The sequence below is a fragment of the Histoplasma capsulatum genome, assembly GCF_000150115.1.
Source record: "Histoplasma capsulatum G186AR genomic scaffold supercont2.21, whole genome shotgun sequence".
NCBI lineage: Eukaryota > Fungi > Ascomycota > Eurotiomycetes > Onygenales > Ajellomycetaceae > Histoplasma > Histoplasma capsulatum.
Window position 1 is genome coordinate 140,944 of NW_025544821.1, and position 19,034 is coordinate 159,977.

Genomic DNA, 19,034 nt, shown 5'->3' on the forward strand with positions numbered 1-19,034 from the left:
ATAATACAAATCATTGTAGTATATTAAAAGATCACTGATATTGATATTTTCTAATCTGATGCTTTAGGTAAAGAGAATGTACTGAATAAAGAAAATAGACTCTACTTTAAGAATGCTCTCTTCTTCTTCTTCATCGATTTGAGAGTGACTGTTCAAATCTGTGATGCTACTCTAATCAGATAGAACATTGATCTATATCTTAAAGATACTACAAATATCTAATAAGTTATAAAATTAGACAATATCGTTAGGTATAAATGTTCAGATCATCTATGACAAACTAGGAATATATTTTCAGCATGTCTTAAACAAGACTTAAATGAAGTTCAAGTAGCTGAGATATATCATTAAAGATACAAGATCAAAACTATAGTATCACCTTCTAATGATAAGTTAAAACTTTTGAAACCGACCTCCGTACAAAGACATAGCAAGATAAGGAAAAGAGTACTGTTACATGGAGTTATTAAAAGTACATTTGACACTGTATGCTGGACAACGGGCAACGTTTGATACAACGTTCATATTATTTCTCGTATCAATTGAGATGTTTTTCCGGTGCGCTGGTAATCGCATAAATCTCACAACAGACTGCGTCTAACAATTCGTCTGCTAGGGCCACTGGGACTCTCTCCCGGGCATATTTAATCGTAATGTCTATGGTGCTAGGGGCGATGGCATCGACTTCGCTCCGCCTCTCACTGATTTCATGGTTTGTCTGCCTACAGCGGATAGGTTGAGAGAATACAACCACGTCTGCAAAATCTCGTTCCGCGCCATAGGAAGTAATCTCAAATATGGCATCCCCAAGGGGAACGGTGCTGCGAGAATCTATGTTTTGATGCTGGACGTAGGAACTAAATACTTTTTCTGAAGACACTATCTTGCCAAACTCGGCATTTTCGAACGGAATACCAGCGATTTGTTGATCACGAATGTATGTCAAGAGATCTAAGTATGTCCATTGGACTCCATTTTGCATTTGTCGATTGAATGGTACCCTGATGGGTAGGATGTTGAGACATGGCCCAAAGACCTGGCTAATCCCCACAGATGTGTTGCGACTAGAAACAAAACCTCCGAAGATGATATCAGCGCCAGCCACGGACGCGGAGGGTAAATAACTCGAGTTTCGGAGACGGGCAAGAACAAGAGACCATGCTGCTTTGATAATGGTGGCGTCGGAGAAGAGGCGGCTGGTATAATTATGAGGTATTTGAATCTGGCGGGTCGACAAGAAAGCCATTTCCGATGAAAGATGTAGAGGAGGTGCAACATCAGATCCCGCAATGATTTTTGTCATTTTTGAGCCTTCCAGGACCGTATTCCAATGATACAGAGTCCGCTTATCATGGGTTTGGCGGTTAACGATGGCCATATAGTCTGCAAAGCCTAGACGCGGCAGAAGAAGGTTTTCTCCTTTGTATGCTGACGCCAGATCGTCCCAAAGTCGACTCAGGCATATACCGTCATACTGAGCGTGAGACATGCGTAGTATAATTCTTGTCTGCTGGGGAAATTTCGACCCTTTGATGACTACTAGCTTCGCCCATGGCCTTCCTAGAGATGGAGGGTCGCGTAAATCTTGTTTCTCCAAATTATCACTCAGAGATATAATTTCCCCCTCGGCCTCATAGATGTCTACTTGAGGCTGCCAAAATTTGGGGATCACTTGGTAATACGTTCCCTCATGGAGAGTGAAGATGGAGCGAAGGAGTTCATACGTATTTACAAGTTTCGCCCAGCTCTCTTGTAGTCTAGTAGTGTCTATTGTTCCTCGGCAGTCGAGGTGAAAATAGTTTAACGTCCAGCGGAACGGTGATAAAGCGCCAGAAAGGCACATCGCTTGAAATTCGGTAACTGGCAAGATATCGGTGATTTCGTTACTTGGAAGACGAGTCTGTGGAAGTATAGCACCGTGGACAAAGGCATTTAGATCTGGTGCTTGAAGAAGGGAGAAAGGAGGCGTGTTCCCAGCCTTGGGGGCTTTGCAGTGACTGGGATCAATGATCGAAGACATGTCACGCAGTGAGGGGTGCGATATTATATCTCGAGCAGCGAGTGAAATTCCATTCGAGCGGCATCGCGATGCCAGTCTCATTGCACTCACAGAATCACCTCCTAGGGCAAAGAAATTATCCTCAAATCCGATTCGCTTCACTGAAACACCCAGTTCTTCAGCCCACAGATGCCGAAGGGTTTCTTGCGTGGAGTTTTGGACCCTTTTGATAGACTCGTCGCCATGTACATAGAGCAGCAGCTCATCTTGTCCTAGACATGATATTGTTGCAACGAGTACCTGACGATCTAGCTTTCCAGAAACGGTGAATGGAAGCCGGTGAACAGGAAAATAGTAAGACGGAACCATGTACGATGGTAATATCTGTGCGAGCTTCTCTCTTAGAGCACTGTGGGTATCTCGTAGGGCATCGGAACTCGGCATGAGAACATCAGAGGTGTTTTCCGTATCTATTTGACCCTCATACCGTATGAATGCGGCAAGAGTTTCTCGCACGGTATCTGTATCTCCCTCGTGAGTAGGAACAAGAGTCACCGCAACACCAGATGATGCTGGAGAGTCCATTGCAATGTAATGCTCAATTTCAGCAGTTTCGACCAGTTGTCTACGAACTTTTAGCTGGTTGTCGACACGACGAATGAATACAAGTGAGCCAGAGCCATCGCCACTGTACCGGACAAGGTCCCCAGTCTTATAGAAGCGACGTTCGCATCCTCCATTTAAGCGTTGTCCAGCGGCCCAGGCAGGGTTGACAATAAATGACTCTCTAGTCTTTATTTCATCATTAAGGTACCCACGAGCTAGAAGAGGGCCTTCTACGAGAAGTTCACCAGGTACTCCAATTGGGTTCAGCTTGTCGTGGTTATCTTCGTCCACAATCCATGAAAGGGACCTAAGTGGTAATCCGATATCGCGTGCTTGAGTGACATGATGTATTCCACGATTGAATGAAGTGCTGATGGAGGTTTCCGCAGACCCGTATGAATTGATTAAAACGACGTGTTTCCATTTCTCGATAACATCTTCTCTCATTAATTCTCCAGCAAGTACTAATGTGGAGAGGTTTGGAACGTCTTCGGGTTGCAGTAACCGTGCGACAGTCGATGTCAAATTCATCCAGTTAACTCTGAGTGACCGAAGAGCGAACGCAAGGTCGTCCATGCGATGTCTCTCATCAATAACACAGATGCAGGCTCCTCGATGTAAGGCTAGGAAAATGTCTTGTATGCTAATGTCAAACGCATAGGAAGCAAATTGACCAATCCTAGTACTTGGTCCAACTCCGTAAACTTCACCAACCATGTCGAGGTTTGTACAAATTGCCCGGTGCTCTAAAACCACACCTTTTGGAACACCTGTTGTACCGGATGTATAGATGACAAACGCGGAATTGGATGGGGTGACTGTTGAGCATGCATAGTGTGAAATACTTGGTAGGGCCCTGAAAGCGGCTCCGTCAATTGTAATAATCCTTTGGCTGGGGAGTAGCGATTTGGCTGGCTCAAAGCAATCAGTATCAACAAGGATCAGGCTTGCCTTAATGTCTTTGATAATCATGTGGAGACGATTAGGAGGGTGCTGCGGGTCTAATGGCACGCATGCTCCTCCTGCCTTCAGAACAGCTAATATTGCAACGATAGCCCAGGGTGATTTGCGGAACATCAGTGGGACCATTGTCTCGGAGCCAACTCCGCTATCATTGAGTGATTTTGCTAGAGTGGATGACAATCGTTCTAGTTCTACATATGTTAGGTTTTCACCTTCCAAGGACGATACTGCTGGATTCTTCGGGAAATTCAACGTCTGTCGTTGGAATGCATCATGAAGACACGCTTTCACCTCCTGGCAGCTCCGTTGATTCCATATATTGATTTGTTGAGTATCCTCAGGTGTAATCAATTCTATGTCCAAGAGCGGTGTGTTCCCTGGGAGAGTTGCCAATTGTTTAATAAGATGACAGAACTGATTTAATAGGGCCTTCCCTTGGATCTCGGAAAGGGCCGCTGAATCAAAGAAAAGCTCGATCTGAACATTAGAATTTTTCAGGTGACACTGATTGATCAAAGGGAAATTTCCAAATTTGCGATAGGGAGAAACAATCTCTTCGAGTCCCAGGAATTCCTCCATGTCATCCGACGACGGGTGGATGGCCAGAAAGCTGTTAAAGTCTACTGCTGGTCGCATATCCTGGCATATTTGACGGATATTGTGGACACCGGTTTGTGCGTATGGTGCCATTTGCAATGCTTGTTGATGAATAGATTCAAGGAATGACGCCACGGTCGCATTACGGTAATCAATTCGGACCCTGATTGGAACAGTGGTGACAGTAGGCCCGACGATTTTCATTATATCTTCTTCGGGGATATCTCGGCCTGACAATGCAGCTCCGAAGATAATGTCATCGTGATTTGAGTATTTGCTAACAATCAAGGCCCAGGCGGCTCTTAATACCGCCGCCACTGGAACCATTGGCAAAGCGTTATGCAGTTCTAGGTGTTGTTGAACATGTATGGTATAATTCGTATTTACTTTCTGAGGCAACGGTTGAGGGAATGCTCCATTGGGCTGGCCGGAAAGCTGTCCACGCCAATAGGGCTTCGCTGAGTCGGTAGGGCGACTGGCGAGGTATTTCACGAATCTATTGAATGGTACAGTCAAATCCGAACGTCCATGGGAATATATACGAGACACTTGTTTGAACAATAGAGCTATGCTCATGCCGTCATATATCGAATGGTGGAGGGTCCACACAAAATATAATCCTGACTTATCATGGACAAGGACATATCGAGCAAGACGTGCACCGTAAGTAAATGATGTGTTAATATCCATCTTGAGGTAATCCTTCAAAGAGGATCGCAACTCCCATTGTATATCCTCTTTGATGATAACTTGCAGGGAGCAAGGGCTGGATGGAATTATCCTTGTCCTCAGGATGGGATTAGACTTGACGGTCTTCTGCCAAGCAAATTTAAAATGTTCCAGAGAAAGATCCTCTGGAAGTTTGAAGATTTTCTGAAGCACATATACCGGCGCCTGCTGAGGTACTATTAGTGCCTCTTGGAGAGGGGTGCAAGGGTACACATCCTCAATATCATTTGGCTCAATTTGGCATTGTTCAGCTATGTCGCTAATTGCATCTTTCCTTTCCCCAGCGGCAACCAACCAGAGGCTGAAGGGTTCCACGGCGTCCTGTTCATCGTACCCACTTGGCTTTTGTAAGCTTCGCGCAGTTGTAGCTGCCTGGGCCATTTCCGATAAAGTCGGGTATTGGAAGATGTCAGAGACCTTGAGTTGTATCCCATAGCGGCGCGACGCAGCTGCCAACCGCATTGCACTAACAGAGTCTCCGCCAAGGTGAAAGAAGTTGCTAGAGACACCGATAGAGGTGGAATTAAGCTCAAATTCCTCAGCCCACAATTTTTGCAGTTTCAACTCCATCTCTGACGTCAGTTGCTTTTTGTGAATGTCCAATCCAGACTCTCTGTCAGCATGGAGGAGGTTGTGCACCTTTTTGGGCCCTGACTGTTTTTTGAACGGGAGATTAAGACTTGACAATAACGTGTTTTGCTCTCCAGATGCCTCTAGCAATGTGTTGCTGATAAATGAAAATTGATCGAGAATCGATTGAATCTCAGTAGTAGATATCAAATCATCGTAATAGATGGCACGCACTTCGGTGATACCTTCAAGCATTAAACATTCAATAACCAGTGCATAATTTGTAAACCCAATGTCTAAGGCTTGTGTTGGCTCAAAGGAATAAATTGACGGCACTACAGCTTGGGAAGGCGTTGATGATTGAACAACGAATAAGTGTTGTATCCCATCCAAAGCGGCCTGGATTTCTGGTTCTAGCCGGCGGATGTTGTGCAACCCAAAATGCTCAAAGGGGAGCATCTCAGTGGCTTGGGCTTGAACACCACAGAGAAATTCATAAATTGGTGTTGTCAATTCCACTTTTGCTCTCACTGGAACCGTTGTGAAGAGTGGACCAATTATTTCTGAGGCACCGATTATTGGAGCCTCTCTGCCTGAAAGTGTCATAGCAAAGATAACATCGCCTGACTTGGAATATTGTGACAGAATTAATATCCATGTTGCGCGGAGTATTGTGGCCATTGTAACGGATTGCGGTTTGCGAGGAATGTTAATTTGCCTTGAAGCTGTTTTCGTACAGTGATGCTTGGTATCTGCAAGCGTGGAAGATAGAAATCCTACATTTGGCGGTGACTTCAACTGCTTCCGCCAGTAGGCCTCATTTGCTGCAAGGTCAATTTTATTTAGGTATTGCATAAACTGCCCAAAGGGTTTGGTTACTGGTACAGGTATCCCCGAGTAAACGGCGGATACATAATCAGAAATTTTGGCAGCACTCCAGGCATCGTATATTCCGTGGTGAACTGTAATGACGAAAAGTTTATTTATTATGCCGTCACGTCCATGGTCGTCAATTAGCCCTAGCCGTAAAAGTGGAGAACCGTTCAAAATTGGTTCTTTCATGTCATTGGCAAGATAGTGTTTTAGAGAAGGCCCTTTATTCCAAACGGGTTCATGCCTTACGACGACCTGGAAGGTTCCCGATGCAATAATGACAAGTCTTGTTCGCAAGATTGGAAGATCCTCAACAGCTTTATTCCAGGCCGATATAAGTAACTCAACTGAGGTATTTTTACCAAGCTTGTGAATGCTTTGTGAAACGTACGTTCCCTTTTTCCTGGTCGAAATGGCCGTCAGCCCCTCTTGAAGAGGTGTAGTTGGAAGGATATCTTCTATCTCATCTTTCGAGATTTGACACAGGCTTGCAATTTCCTCAATTGCCTCTGGGCTTTCTGGATGCCAGAGATCATATGGTCTGTAATCACAGTCAGCTGCTAGGTTTGACTGCATTACTGCCGACGCGAGGTTGCCCAATCTGGGGAATTGAAAGACATCTGCCACTGAAATGAAGATTCCAATATCGCGAGCTGCAGCTACAAGCCTCATTGCACTAATTGAATCTCCCCCGAGTTCGAAGAAGCTGTCCTCCAGTCCAATGGGTCCGGAAACTTTCAGCTCTTGCGTCCAAATATCTCGAAGTTGAATCTCCATTGCAGATTTCGGTTCTGTTTTAACTTCGCTTAATAGCATGAACTCATTAAGTTGAGTCGAAGAGAGGTTCATAAAATATTGTTGGAGTTTCTTTCGATCAAGTTTGCCGGATGCGTTTCTTGGTAGCCGTGCTAACGGTATAAACATTGATGGAATCATGTAACTCGGTAAGTTGTCTTCTAGAACATGCCGTGCATGTTGAATCTGTCGTTTCAATGTAGGCGAAAATGTACCACAAAACTCAGACTCATCAATATCATCTGATTGTTCGAGGAACGCAACTAGTGTATGTCTGTCGTTCTGATATTGCTTTCTGACGAATTCCGCGACAATTTGGGATACGAATTCCGATGGAATGCTTGACTTCAAATGATGAGCGATTTCCCCAAGATCCACTCTTTGACCATTTATTTTAACTTGACTGTCTTTTCTGCTCACAAATATCAAAGACCCATCATCTAGATATCGCACCAGATCGCCTGTTTTATAGAGGCGCTTAGGCTGCTCAAGACCGAGCTGAAGGACCCAAGACGGGTCGTATATAAATTTAGTAGATGTCAGTTCTGGGTCGTGAAGATATCCGCGAGCTAGGAGAGGTCCCTCGATTAACAGTTCGCCCACACACCCGATAGGCACTAGATTGTGGTGGTTAGCCGGGTTCGCGACCCAGAGTCGGCTGGCAAGGCCTTTGCCAATATTCAGAGCTAAGCTATGCTCTCCGAGATTTTCATTGCATGCAGACCATATCGAAGCTTCTGCAGGGCCATAAACATTGTGTAGAGTGACATGACCCGCCCATACTGCAACAACATCCTGACTAGCAGGCTCACCGCCAAGAACTAGGGTTGAGAGACATGGTACATCGGATGGTTTCAGAAGACTGGCGACGGTTGATGTAAGACATGCCCAATTGGCCTGAAGGATGTTGATCGATGATATAAGGTCTACGATGTTCACACGGGCCTCTTCGGATAGGATACAGACGCAGCCGCCACGCATGAGGGTTGTGAAATTGTCCTGGATGCTCACATCAAACGTGTACGCTGCATACTGCAGCACCCGGCTCCCGCGCCCTATCCCAAGTGATGATCCATGTGCTCTAGCGCTATAGCATATCGAGTCATGTTGCAGTACAATGGCTTTCGGCTGGCCAGTACTTCCTGACGTAAAAACAACAAACGCAGGTTCATTGCTCCGCACACCGGAGTCAATCGTCTGATCTGAATCGTCAAGGCTCATCATAAAGCACTCGCTTATGGTGATGAGTGGAATGCTAAGACTTTCCGCTTGACATCTGTTTTCTTCATCTACCAGCATGAGAGGCGCATCCAGCGTCTGAATATTGCCAGCCAACCTTTGGAGAGGTGATCTCGGCCCGACAGCGACACTTGCCCCTCCAGCTTTGAGAATTGCTAGGGTGACGACAATGGCCCATTTCGATTTATTGAGACAGTGAGGGACCAGATTTCCTCGACGGATGCCTTGTTTGATAATGTGTCGTGCGAGTTGATTCGAAAAGCGATCTAACATTTCGTACGTCATATCGCCATCCCATGAACATATAGCAAGAGAACCAGGATGAGTACGAGCTGCTCTGGTAACAGTTTCATGTACACATTCGTGGACCGGCTCGAGGTCTTGTCCATTCCATTGAATGAGTTGCTGGGCATCTTCCGGGCTAATCGTTATGATGTCGGCTAGTGTTGTCTGGGTAGTGCCCTGGCATAATTGGTGTACAACGTTGGCGAATTGATCTAACATCCTCCGCGTCTGCATGGGTGAGATAACTCCCGGGTTAGATCGAACATCGATGCTGATGTGATTTTGCACCTTTGCGGTTCGACATTCTATGACAAGTGGATATGTATCGAATCCATCATCGGGAGTTGGTAATACGTCCATGTCAGGTATTAATTGTACATCCCTTTCATCTAAAGAGTGAACGATAAGGAGATTCTGAAGGTTAAGGAGATAATGCAACTCCGGAGATATGCGACGAATGTTCTGAAGGCCAAAATGTTCGAATGGAATCATGGTAGTTGCTTGCTCTTGAATCTTTAATAGGAAGCTAGGTACGTTGTCAGTCCAGTCAATGCAAACGCGAACCGGGACTGTAGTTATAGTAGGACCAATTATTTCTGCAATTTTTGGAACTGGGGCATTTCGACCAGAAAGGGTGACTCCGATCACGATATCATTCGAGTCAGCGTATTTTGAAATTAATATAGACCAAGCGGCCCGGAGGATATTTGAGATAGTGACGTTATCTGACTCAGATTTCCGGGATAACTCTATATCTTTGCTGACAGTGAAACTCGAGTGCGGTAGAGAACCATGAAAAGATGTCTGTTGAGGATAGGTAGCCGGTGATCCATGAGCGAGTTCGGAGAGCCAATATGATCTCGCCATAGATTCACTCCTTTCACACAGATGACGGATGAATAAGGAATATGGAGGCAGGTGTGCAATCAGCGAGCCAACTGTTATTTTGCGAGTATATAATTTGGCGAGATACTCGAAAATTCTGACTATGCTCCATGCATCGAAGATCGCGTGATGAACAGTCCATATGAAGTACCTGTCGCCAGCATCATCGATAACCATACCAAGCCGGTGGAGCGGAGCGCCGTGTGAAATACTCATATTTGAATCGCATTCAACGAATTTGTCCAGAGAACTCTCTTCGCGCCATGTAATGTCGTTCTCCTTGACCACGACTTGCGAAAAGCCTGACTCAATCTTAACAACTCGGGTTCTGAGAATAGGTAAAGCATTGATAAGAGTTTGCCATGCATTTTTGAACTCTTCAAGGTCAATTCTCGACCCAAGACGAAAAACCCTCCTCAGGGTATAGGCTGATTGGGTTTGCATGCTCAAGGCCAGGAGGCCCTCTTGAAGGGGAGAACAGGGGTAGATATCTTCGATTTGATTCGGCTGAACCCCGCAAACAAATGCGATCTCATGTAGTTTCTGCGATAAATCATTTTGTTCGATGTTAGATAATGAAAACGGTATCACTGCTTCATCCTCCTTACGGTTCGTCTCCTTGGAAGCTGCAGCCATACTGAGTAGAGTGGGACATCGAAATATGTCAGAGACTGTAAGAGAAATCCCGTTGGAACGAGCCGCGCTGGCGAGGCGGATTGCGGAGACAGAATCACCACCAAGGTTAAAAAAGTTATCGTTTATACCTATTGAATGTTCGGCGAGGTCGAGATAACTAGCCCACATGATACGCAATCTCTTTTGAACCACTGTCATCTGTTGCTGCTCATGCGACGAGCTAATGAGCATGTACCTCATTAGTTGGGTTTCAGATATTCTCAAAACAATATCGCAGAGACATCTATGATCCAGCTTTCCATTTGACGTTAGAGGGAAATGGACAAGAGGTATATACATGGTTGGAACCATATAGATCGGAAGATAGTCTTTTAAAAATGTTCGAGCTTCTATTAGCTTCTGCATGAGTCCATCACTCATTGGTATAAGAATACCATCACTCCTCGTTGGATTTTCGTTATCAGGTATAAAAAATGTGCTAAGGATTTGTCTATTGTTCAATGGTATTAGGACCACCATGATACGTCGTATGTCTGGCATCAAATTCAACAGGTGCCCTTCGATCTCAGTTAGTTGGACGCGCTGACCATGTATTTTGACTTGCTTGTCCTTCCGGCCCACGAAGGAGATAGTCCCATTAAGGTTGTACCGGCCAAGGTCACCAGTTCTATAACATTTGCTCTTTGTCCATGGGAGATCTTGTACGAATGACTTAAGAGTCCTTTCGGGGTCATTAAAGTAACCACTACCTACGCCTGGCCCTTCAATGAGAATTTCGCCAACAGCACCGAGAGGTAATAGGGAACGATGGTCAGACTGATCAACTATCCAAACTCTGCAGCCGATTGGTCTGCCGATATTCGTTGGGTCGGAGGTTTTCAACACGGAGTCGGTTCCAGTGGCGTACACGGAACATTCAGCTGGTCCATAGCAAATAATCAATTTCACTGCGTGTGCCCAACAATTGATGTTCTCAATTGTAGCTGCCTCTCCGCCGAGGACAAGCGTTCGAAGACTTGGAACTTCTTCTGGTTGTAACAAATCTGCAACGCTAGGGGTGAGGAAACACCAATTGACCCGCATATTCCGCATAGCACCTGCGATATCATCCATTCTCTGGTCTTCAGATGGAATGCAAACACAACCTCCACGAATCAATGTTGTAAATACGTCCGTTATACTCACGTCGTGAGTAAAGGCTGCGTACTGGAATACCCTGCTTTGAGAATCAATGTCCCAGCGCTGGCCATGAGCTGCGGCGCTTGAACAAAGCGATTGATGGGAAATCAATATACCTTTTGGCCGGCCAGTGCTTCCTGATGTAAACATCAGGAAAGCTGTATCTTCCGGATCGACCTTGGGGAGCTGTCGCGAAGGGGTGGGAAGAGTTTGTAAAAATCCCGAACTCAAGCTTATGATAGACAGCGCAGAATTCAAGAAACGACCTCCTTGTGAGGGGCTCGTTAATATTATGGGAGCCTCGATCTCCCTTAATATGGTTTCGAGGCGTTGGATAGGATGATTGATGGGTAGACAGACGAATACAGCACCTGTCTTCAAAACGGCAAGCATTGAGACAACAGCCCACAAAGACTTTTCGGAACATATAGGGACTATTCGGACCTGCGACCCCACATTGAGAGATATCAAATGCTCTGCAAGGCTTGAAGAAAGTTTATCAAGTTGCGTGTATGTCAAATTACCGTCCCAAGATGTTACTGCGTCTGAATTGGGTCGGCGCTTAGTTTGTTGTAAAACAGAGTCGTGAACAGTTGCAGACACGGTTTCAGGAAGTGTCCCGTTTGCTTCATCGAATATACGCCGATCTCGGTCATGGAGGAGTGAGATGTCGGATATGGTGTTAAGTCTATCACTCACAATGGACTCAATTACCTGCAAAAAAGCGTTCCCAACACTTGCCGCTACTTCAGATGACATTATGGATAAAGAATAGCGCATGGATACGACTATCTTGTTCTGTCCGCATTCAATGTTGAGGAGAATGTCGTACTATCAATGTATTAGCGAAAAATTCAGAGAAATTAGACCAAATTTCTTCATACCTCTGTGGGATCGTCCCCTCTCATACCGTCAAATCTAAGCATTCTCGGATTCAGGTCAGATTCTGAAAAGCCGTGTCGGTAGGACATGACAGTATTAAAAAGATCACTCGGAAGGTCCGCTCCCGCTATCATGTCAGCTAATGCACAATGCTGGTGCCCAAGGCCATTTAGGAAGTCGTCCTGCACTTTCGACACAGCATCAACGATGACTGTTGAGCTTGCTAGCGATTGATGGCAGACCATCATATTGACAAAGGTCCCCACGGCATCTTCGATGCCATCAATAGGTGCGTCTCTTCCTCCAGAAAGGTAGCCGAAACATACGTGATCCAAGTTGGTGTACTTGTGTAATATCAGCGCCCAAGCAGTCTGGAACACGCTCGCCTGGGTTAATTGATATGTGGAACAGAATTGGAGAAGAGACACGAGATCAGGAATTTCAAAAGAGACAATCCCTGTTGACGTGGACATTTTATCTCCTTCAAGCTGAGAAAAGTGTGTTATCTCGGCTCCATCAAGGTAGCCTTTCCAATACTCAATGTTCAGGATCCGATTTTGCTGGGCGATATGTTCAACATAGGAGCGGTACGAAGGACCAGGGACTAATGACAAAGATCCATCATACGCCAGTGCTAAATCTCGAAGCAGGACGAAAATCGATGTCGCGTCGACCAACGCATGGCTGATTTCTAACTGATATATAATTCGCGAGCTGGAAAATTTAGTCAATGAGAGTCGATGAGCAGGTCGAAATTTGCCGAAGTTAGTACATCCTCGTTGGGATTCTAGCTGCTGAAGGGCCGAATCCTCGTCTTCGCATTCAGTGAATAGAATATCGGGAGTGACTTGTCCCATCACAACCTGTTCGAAGTTCCCTCGATGAACAATAGATTCAAAGAAGACAGTTCTCAGCGTATCGTGTCTAGCGCACACATGTTCCCACGCACGAATGAAGCGCTCCCCGTCCACGACAGGGGCTCCAGTTTTTGGTGGCAGCAATTCGCAGGAATGTCTTATAATGTACTTTGACGGATCTCGAACTTGACTCACTAAAATACCCTGCTGCATTGGGGAACAGGGGTATACATCCTGGATATTGTCCAAGTTGGGCGTGATTAACCTCAGCTGGGCTCTCACCAACTCATCTAGCTGACGATATGACAACGACGGAATATGAACGTCACTCAACGTTAATTGTGGTTGTGTATCCCGGAGGACAGTAGAAAGCTGAATTAGTGACTGCTCAAAACCTCGGATCCATTGATAGACTTTGGTTTTGTGACGGATCTCTTTATTGAAAGAGAATACTACGTGTAGTCCATCCTCTTTCGCTTCAATGGTTATTTCGAAGATCGCCAGACGATTGACACCCCGACCGAATCTCGCTAGGGAGTCCCCTTCTAAATCTTCCATGCGAAATGACGATCCAGGCTGTCTTATGTGACTGGTGCTTCCGATAAAGTTCACAACGATCTCCATCTTCTCATGCTTTCGGAATTCTGCCCTAGCCGAATCATTGAAGAATCGTGAGGCGAAATATGGCTGGCCATTCCCGGGGATTCGCCTACGTACATCTTTTATTTTCCGTATGACATCTATCAAACTATCGCTGTCTTCAGCGTAAGCGTAAATCGGAGTCAATGTCGTGAACCAGCCAACGGTGCCTGATAGGTCCACTTCAGGGTTCGGTGATTCGCGACCATGCCCTTCGGTGAATATTGTCGGGTCGGAGCGGTCTGGAAATATATGGTGAAATGAATACAAGAGAGCAGAGATAAATACCTCTATCGATTCTGTTCGCAGAGGTTTGTTGCACTTGTCAAGCAGTAGACGACTAGCTTCTCCATTAACGGTAAACTCTTCCACGACCTCATCACTGTAGATGTTGTCTTCAGGCAGATCCCAGTATGAGACTAGTGATGCACTAGTTTCAATTGGTAATACTGATTCGGGCGTAGAAAGCTGTCGCGAAGATTCCATTTGAATATTACACCATGCACGAAAGGATGTTGGAGGGAGAGCTGGAATCTGCCCTCCTGTCAACAATTCTTCGAGATCGGAAATGATGATCCTCCAAGACATGAGGTCAACAACCAAGTGATGCGCACAAAGGAAAAGCCTTTGCTCCTGACCAGAAGACTCTATCAATACAACGGCAAAGACAGGTCCTTTTTCGATGTCAATGTGGCTTTGAGTCTCAGCAATGACACTTTGAACGTCATCTCTTGTTGCAACAATACGCTTGCGAAAAGTGTACGGTCTTGTGCTCTCTTTGACGACGAACTGACACCATCCTCGACCTTCTATATGGCGAAAGCGGGCTCGCAACATTGAGTGCCTGTTTACAACACCATCCAGAGCTTCTTCAAGGGCATTCTCGTGTACTCGATGGCTAAGCTGCATGACGAAACTTTGGTTATAGTGGCGCATCTCCCGAGGCAAAACTTCCGGGGCGGCAATGACATCGAAATACATTTGCTGAATAGGTGAGAGCGGAAATACTTCCCCAGATTCTTCATAATCTACTACATGGGCTGAAGATAAATTCTTTGCTTTCGAATAAACCTGGCCGATGGTGTGGCTTTTAAGAATATCACGGACAGTTATCATGATACCTTTTCGCCGGCAATGTGATACAACCTGCATTGCCGAAATTGAGTCTCCCCCAAGGCTCACAAATGACTTATGTTGAAGAGCCAGTGATTCTGGGATCCCGAGAACATAACAGATTGCGTCGCGAATAATTTCTCCTGGGCGGGACAGTGGAGTTTCGTGGTCGTTCGTCATCAGGGCATGCTTCCCAGATGAAAAGCTAGGGTCTGGCACCTCGCCATCCAAAATTGAAAGGTGATGTTTCACATCCATACCCTCAGCCCAAGATAGGAGTTTTCCTTTGTCCAGCTTCCTGGAACCTGTCAAAGGCAAAAAATGGACGGCAATCCAAACCGTGGGTATCTTGTATTCAACAATCTCCTCCAAGAGTTTCTGTTTTATAGAGGATATCCGATAGTTGGCCAGTCGATTCGCATCACCAGCTACCGTCCTGAGTTCGTGCTCATCATCCATATCATGGGCAAACTCGTGAAGTAGAACGAAGGACACTAGACGATCCTTGCAAGGTCCTCTTAATGGCATGACGACGCCGGCCAGTTTTACGATGTCTTGAGAGCAAATGTGATGTTCAATTTCCTCGAGCTCAACCCTCTGACCTCTGATCTTAACTTGCATATCTTTTCGACCCACATAGACAAAAGTTCCGTCCCAGTCCTGGCGTACCAGATCTCCCGTCTTGTACATTCTTCGGTGAACAGCGCTATCTGTCCATGTTGGATCCCAGACGAAAGATTGGGAAGTCCTTGCTTCGTCATGGAGATACCCGCGCGCTAAGATAGGGCCTTCGATTAATACTTCGCCAACTGCTCCAATCGGTTGCAACACGTTATGGTTATTGGGGTGGACTATCCAAAAGCGACAGCACGGGAGAGCCGGTCCGATGTTTGAATGCTGTGCCTCTGTCGTTAGTGGTGCACTACACGTTGCATTTACTGAGCATTCAGCCGGCCCGTAAGAGTTAAAGATTGTAATGCCCGCATCCGCCCAGATATTAATGATATCTGGAGTAACTGCCTCGCCAGCGAGAATCAAGGTTTTAACACTAGGTGCGTCAGAAGGCGAAAGAATCCTGGCAACAGTTGGAGTAAGATCTATCCAATTGACTCGACGACGACCGATGGCCCCGCCCAAATCGTTGAGGCGCTCGAAATCAGAAAAAATGCACACACACCCTCCACGCTGGAGAGTGGTGAATATATCTTGTATGCTCACGTCAAAAGTGTAAGCAGCAAATTGGCCAACTCTGGACGTGGCATTGATTCCAAAGGCCGTCGCATGAGCTTTAGAGCTCGTACAAATAGCTGCATGTTCAAGAACTATACCTTTTGGAATGCCCGTGCTTCCTGACGTGTAGATTACGAAAGCAGCATTATTTGGCTTCACAGATGTAGAATTCGTATATAATGTCTCTTTCAATGTCGAGCTGGCTAGAAGCTCATCGATAGATAGTACCTGCACACTGAATGACTCGAAAAGATCAAGGCACTCCGCCCCGACCAAGACGATTGAAGCTCGCACACTTTCTAAAACAGTTTGCAATTGTGCCGCTGGATATTCTGGGCTTACAGGAACACAAGCCCCGCCTGCTTTCAGGACTGCTAGCATCGTCACAACAGCCCGCTTTGACTTATTGCAGCATATCGGAACCATAACTTCGGCCTGGACACCTAACTCCATCAGCTTTCGGGCCATACTTGATGCTTGGTCGTCCAATTCCCGGTATGTAAGGTCGCCGTCGAAAGAGCTGACTGCGGGTGAGTTGGGGTTGGCGAGCACTTGTTCATACACGATATCATGAATGCACGCGTTGACAATCTCGGGAGCGTACGAATTCCATTGCCGAATTCTCTCGTACGCTTCAGGAGCTATGAGTGAAGTGGATCCAACGAGCATGTCAGGCTGTCCGATTATGTTGGCAATAGCGTGACGGAAAGCGGAACCCAAGCTTTCGATGTACGGTGGAGATACCTTATCATTCCAATAATCCATGTGAATCTCCACACGATCATCTCCAGTCTCTATTCTGATACACACGTCGTACTTGATGACGAGTTAGCAGGCTTTCCCGTGTCACAAGTTCTATCTCAAGCAAGATGAAGTACCTCTGTGGGGTTTGACACGCTGCATCGCTCTACTTTTAGCCCCATGTCCTCCGTTCCACTTAGATCGTCTCTTCCCTGAAAGGACATCAGGGTGTTACTTAGAGGCTGACCTAAACTACGACTGAGTTTCCGCAGGGAAGCCATGAGTTCATGTTGGTTCTGAATGCAAAGGAATGAGTTTTTCTGAAGGGCTTGCAAAATTTGCAATAAACTATTTGTCGGCGTCAAATCTACGTAACATAGGAGGTTAGTAATGAAGATCCCGACAGCCGTATCGATTCCCGGGAGATGGATATCTCTCCCAGAAGAGATGTAAGAGAAACAGATCCGGCTGTTGCCGGAAAACGTTCGAAGGACTAAGGCCCAGGCAGCCTGACAAATAGTAGATAGAGTAACCCGGTGTACTGCACAGAACGCAAGTACGGCGTCATGGGGAATATCGAGGGGTAAACTGAGCGTGTTGAGAGACGCAGGAGATTGGGTTTGAAGGTCGGGCGGGAGGAGACATGGCACAACATCTCGGAGATATTCAGAGCAAAAAGTGGAATTGGCGGTCTCTGGGAGTTCGTTGAGGAGTGATACATAGTCCCCAAAACGCGGCCCGCGAGGTAGAGGCGCATTTTGAGAATACGCCAGGCAAAGGTTTCGAACTAATATGAAAAGCGAGCCTCCGTCAACGAGTGCATGGTTGATGTCCAGCCGACAGTAGACCGCACCCGCTGGGTCTTGCAGAAGTGTCAAACTATGCAACAGCTGTCCAGTGGTGCGATAGCCCACTTGGCGAGAGTTGACAATCGCTTGCAGGTTTCCCTCGGTGAACGGCACATGGGTGACCTCTGCCTTTGCATGCTTCAGCACTATCTGGTCAAAGTGCCCGCTGGAAGAGCTGTTGTTGACGATCACAGTTCTCAGGACGTCGTGTTGGGCCACCACGCGCTGCCAAGCCTGCTCGAGCCGGGAAGCTTCCACGGCATCGCTGGCGCCAGATATCTTCACGACATACGAACATTGGTATGTCTGCGGTGAAACGTTCTGGCTCAGCAGGAGTCCTTCTTGCATCGGCGTGCAACAGTAGCTGTCTGCTATGTCACCAACTGACCACGAGGCCGTCTCAGCAAATGATTTTCTGGCGGAATCCTGGTGGGCATCATCATCATCATCATTATCATTCTTTTCCTCCGTTGGGCGCGCTGGCAACCCCAACGCTGGAGTCAGTTGGCTCTGAGCATCATTCAAAACATCTTCTCCAAAGCCGTGACGAGGACAGAGATCTAAAAGGGTTGCAGACTCAAGCAACTCTTGCATGGTGATCGTCAAGCCCACTTGCATACATCTGCCCAGCATCTGTATTGCAGTGAGGGAGTCACCCCCATGTGCTAAAAATGACTTGTTCATCTCAATGCCGCTCAAGGGCATTTTCAAAACTTCGGCGCATATCTTCCGAAGCTGCTCTTGGGCCTCGCTCGGCGGTTGATGTATCGGGGTGATCTCAAGCGTCACCATCCTCACTGGTGTCTCTTTGAAGGCGGGAAGGGGGGAAAATAGCAAAGAGCAAACAGAGATTTTTTGTAAAAACAAAATAAAGGTTATGTTTCCATTGATTCTTGAGTTAAGTATCACTACTGACTATATTTCGGTATAACTCGAGAGTTAACGACTTTAACTAACTTAATGGATTCTTACTTATGAAATGGTATCGTTGTTGAGTTAACTAGCAGTTTTATTCATTCTTTTTGCTTACTGAAATTTCAGATCAACATCAAATATGATGGTTTTAACGCGAACACTACTTTAGCTGTCACTATTCATATCGTCCAATGAATGCTGAAGCTCTGAAAACATACTTTGGGGGCGACGTGTGTTCATCCCGGGTGATGCATTGCGATTACTAGCCCTGTTTTCTTCATCACACTACTCTGTACCGCTGTGGGGAATCTCGACTTCTCCACCACTGGAGGAGAACTACCCTTGTGGACCAGGGTGGCCTGGTAACCCCGGGAGGTGAGTGAGACTTGAAGACTGCAGTGGGTGATCCGTCCATTGATCTACCGAAATGTAAAGAGCCTACCTCCGGGTGTA

The 19,034-nt window shown here is 46.2% G+C and overlaps 1 protein-coding gene across 1 annotated transcript; it reads right to left on the reverse strand.

Moving 5' to 3' along the window:
• Positions 1-538: 538 nt before the first annotated feature.
• Positions 539-18,458, reverse strand: HCBG_09105 (peptide synthetase; the record flags this gene model as incomplete). The annotated part of the gene is made up of 4 exons (XM_045436154.1): positions 539-4,661; positions 4,791-12,187; positions 12,241-16,893; positions 16,956-18,458. The coding sequence occupies 4 exons, from the start codon at positions 18,456-18,458 to the stop codon at positions 539-541; spliced, it is 17,676 nt and encodes a 5,891-aa protein (XP_045283142.1).
• Positions 18,459-19,034: the final 576 nt, after the last annotated feature.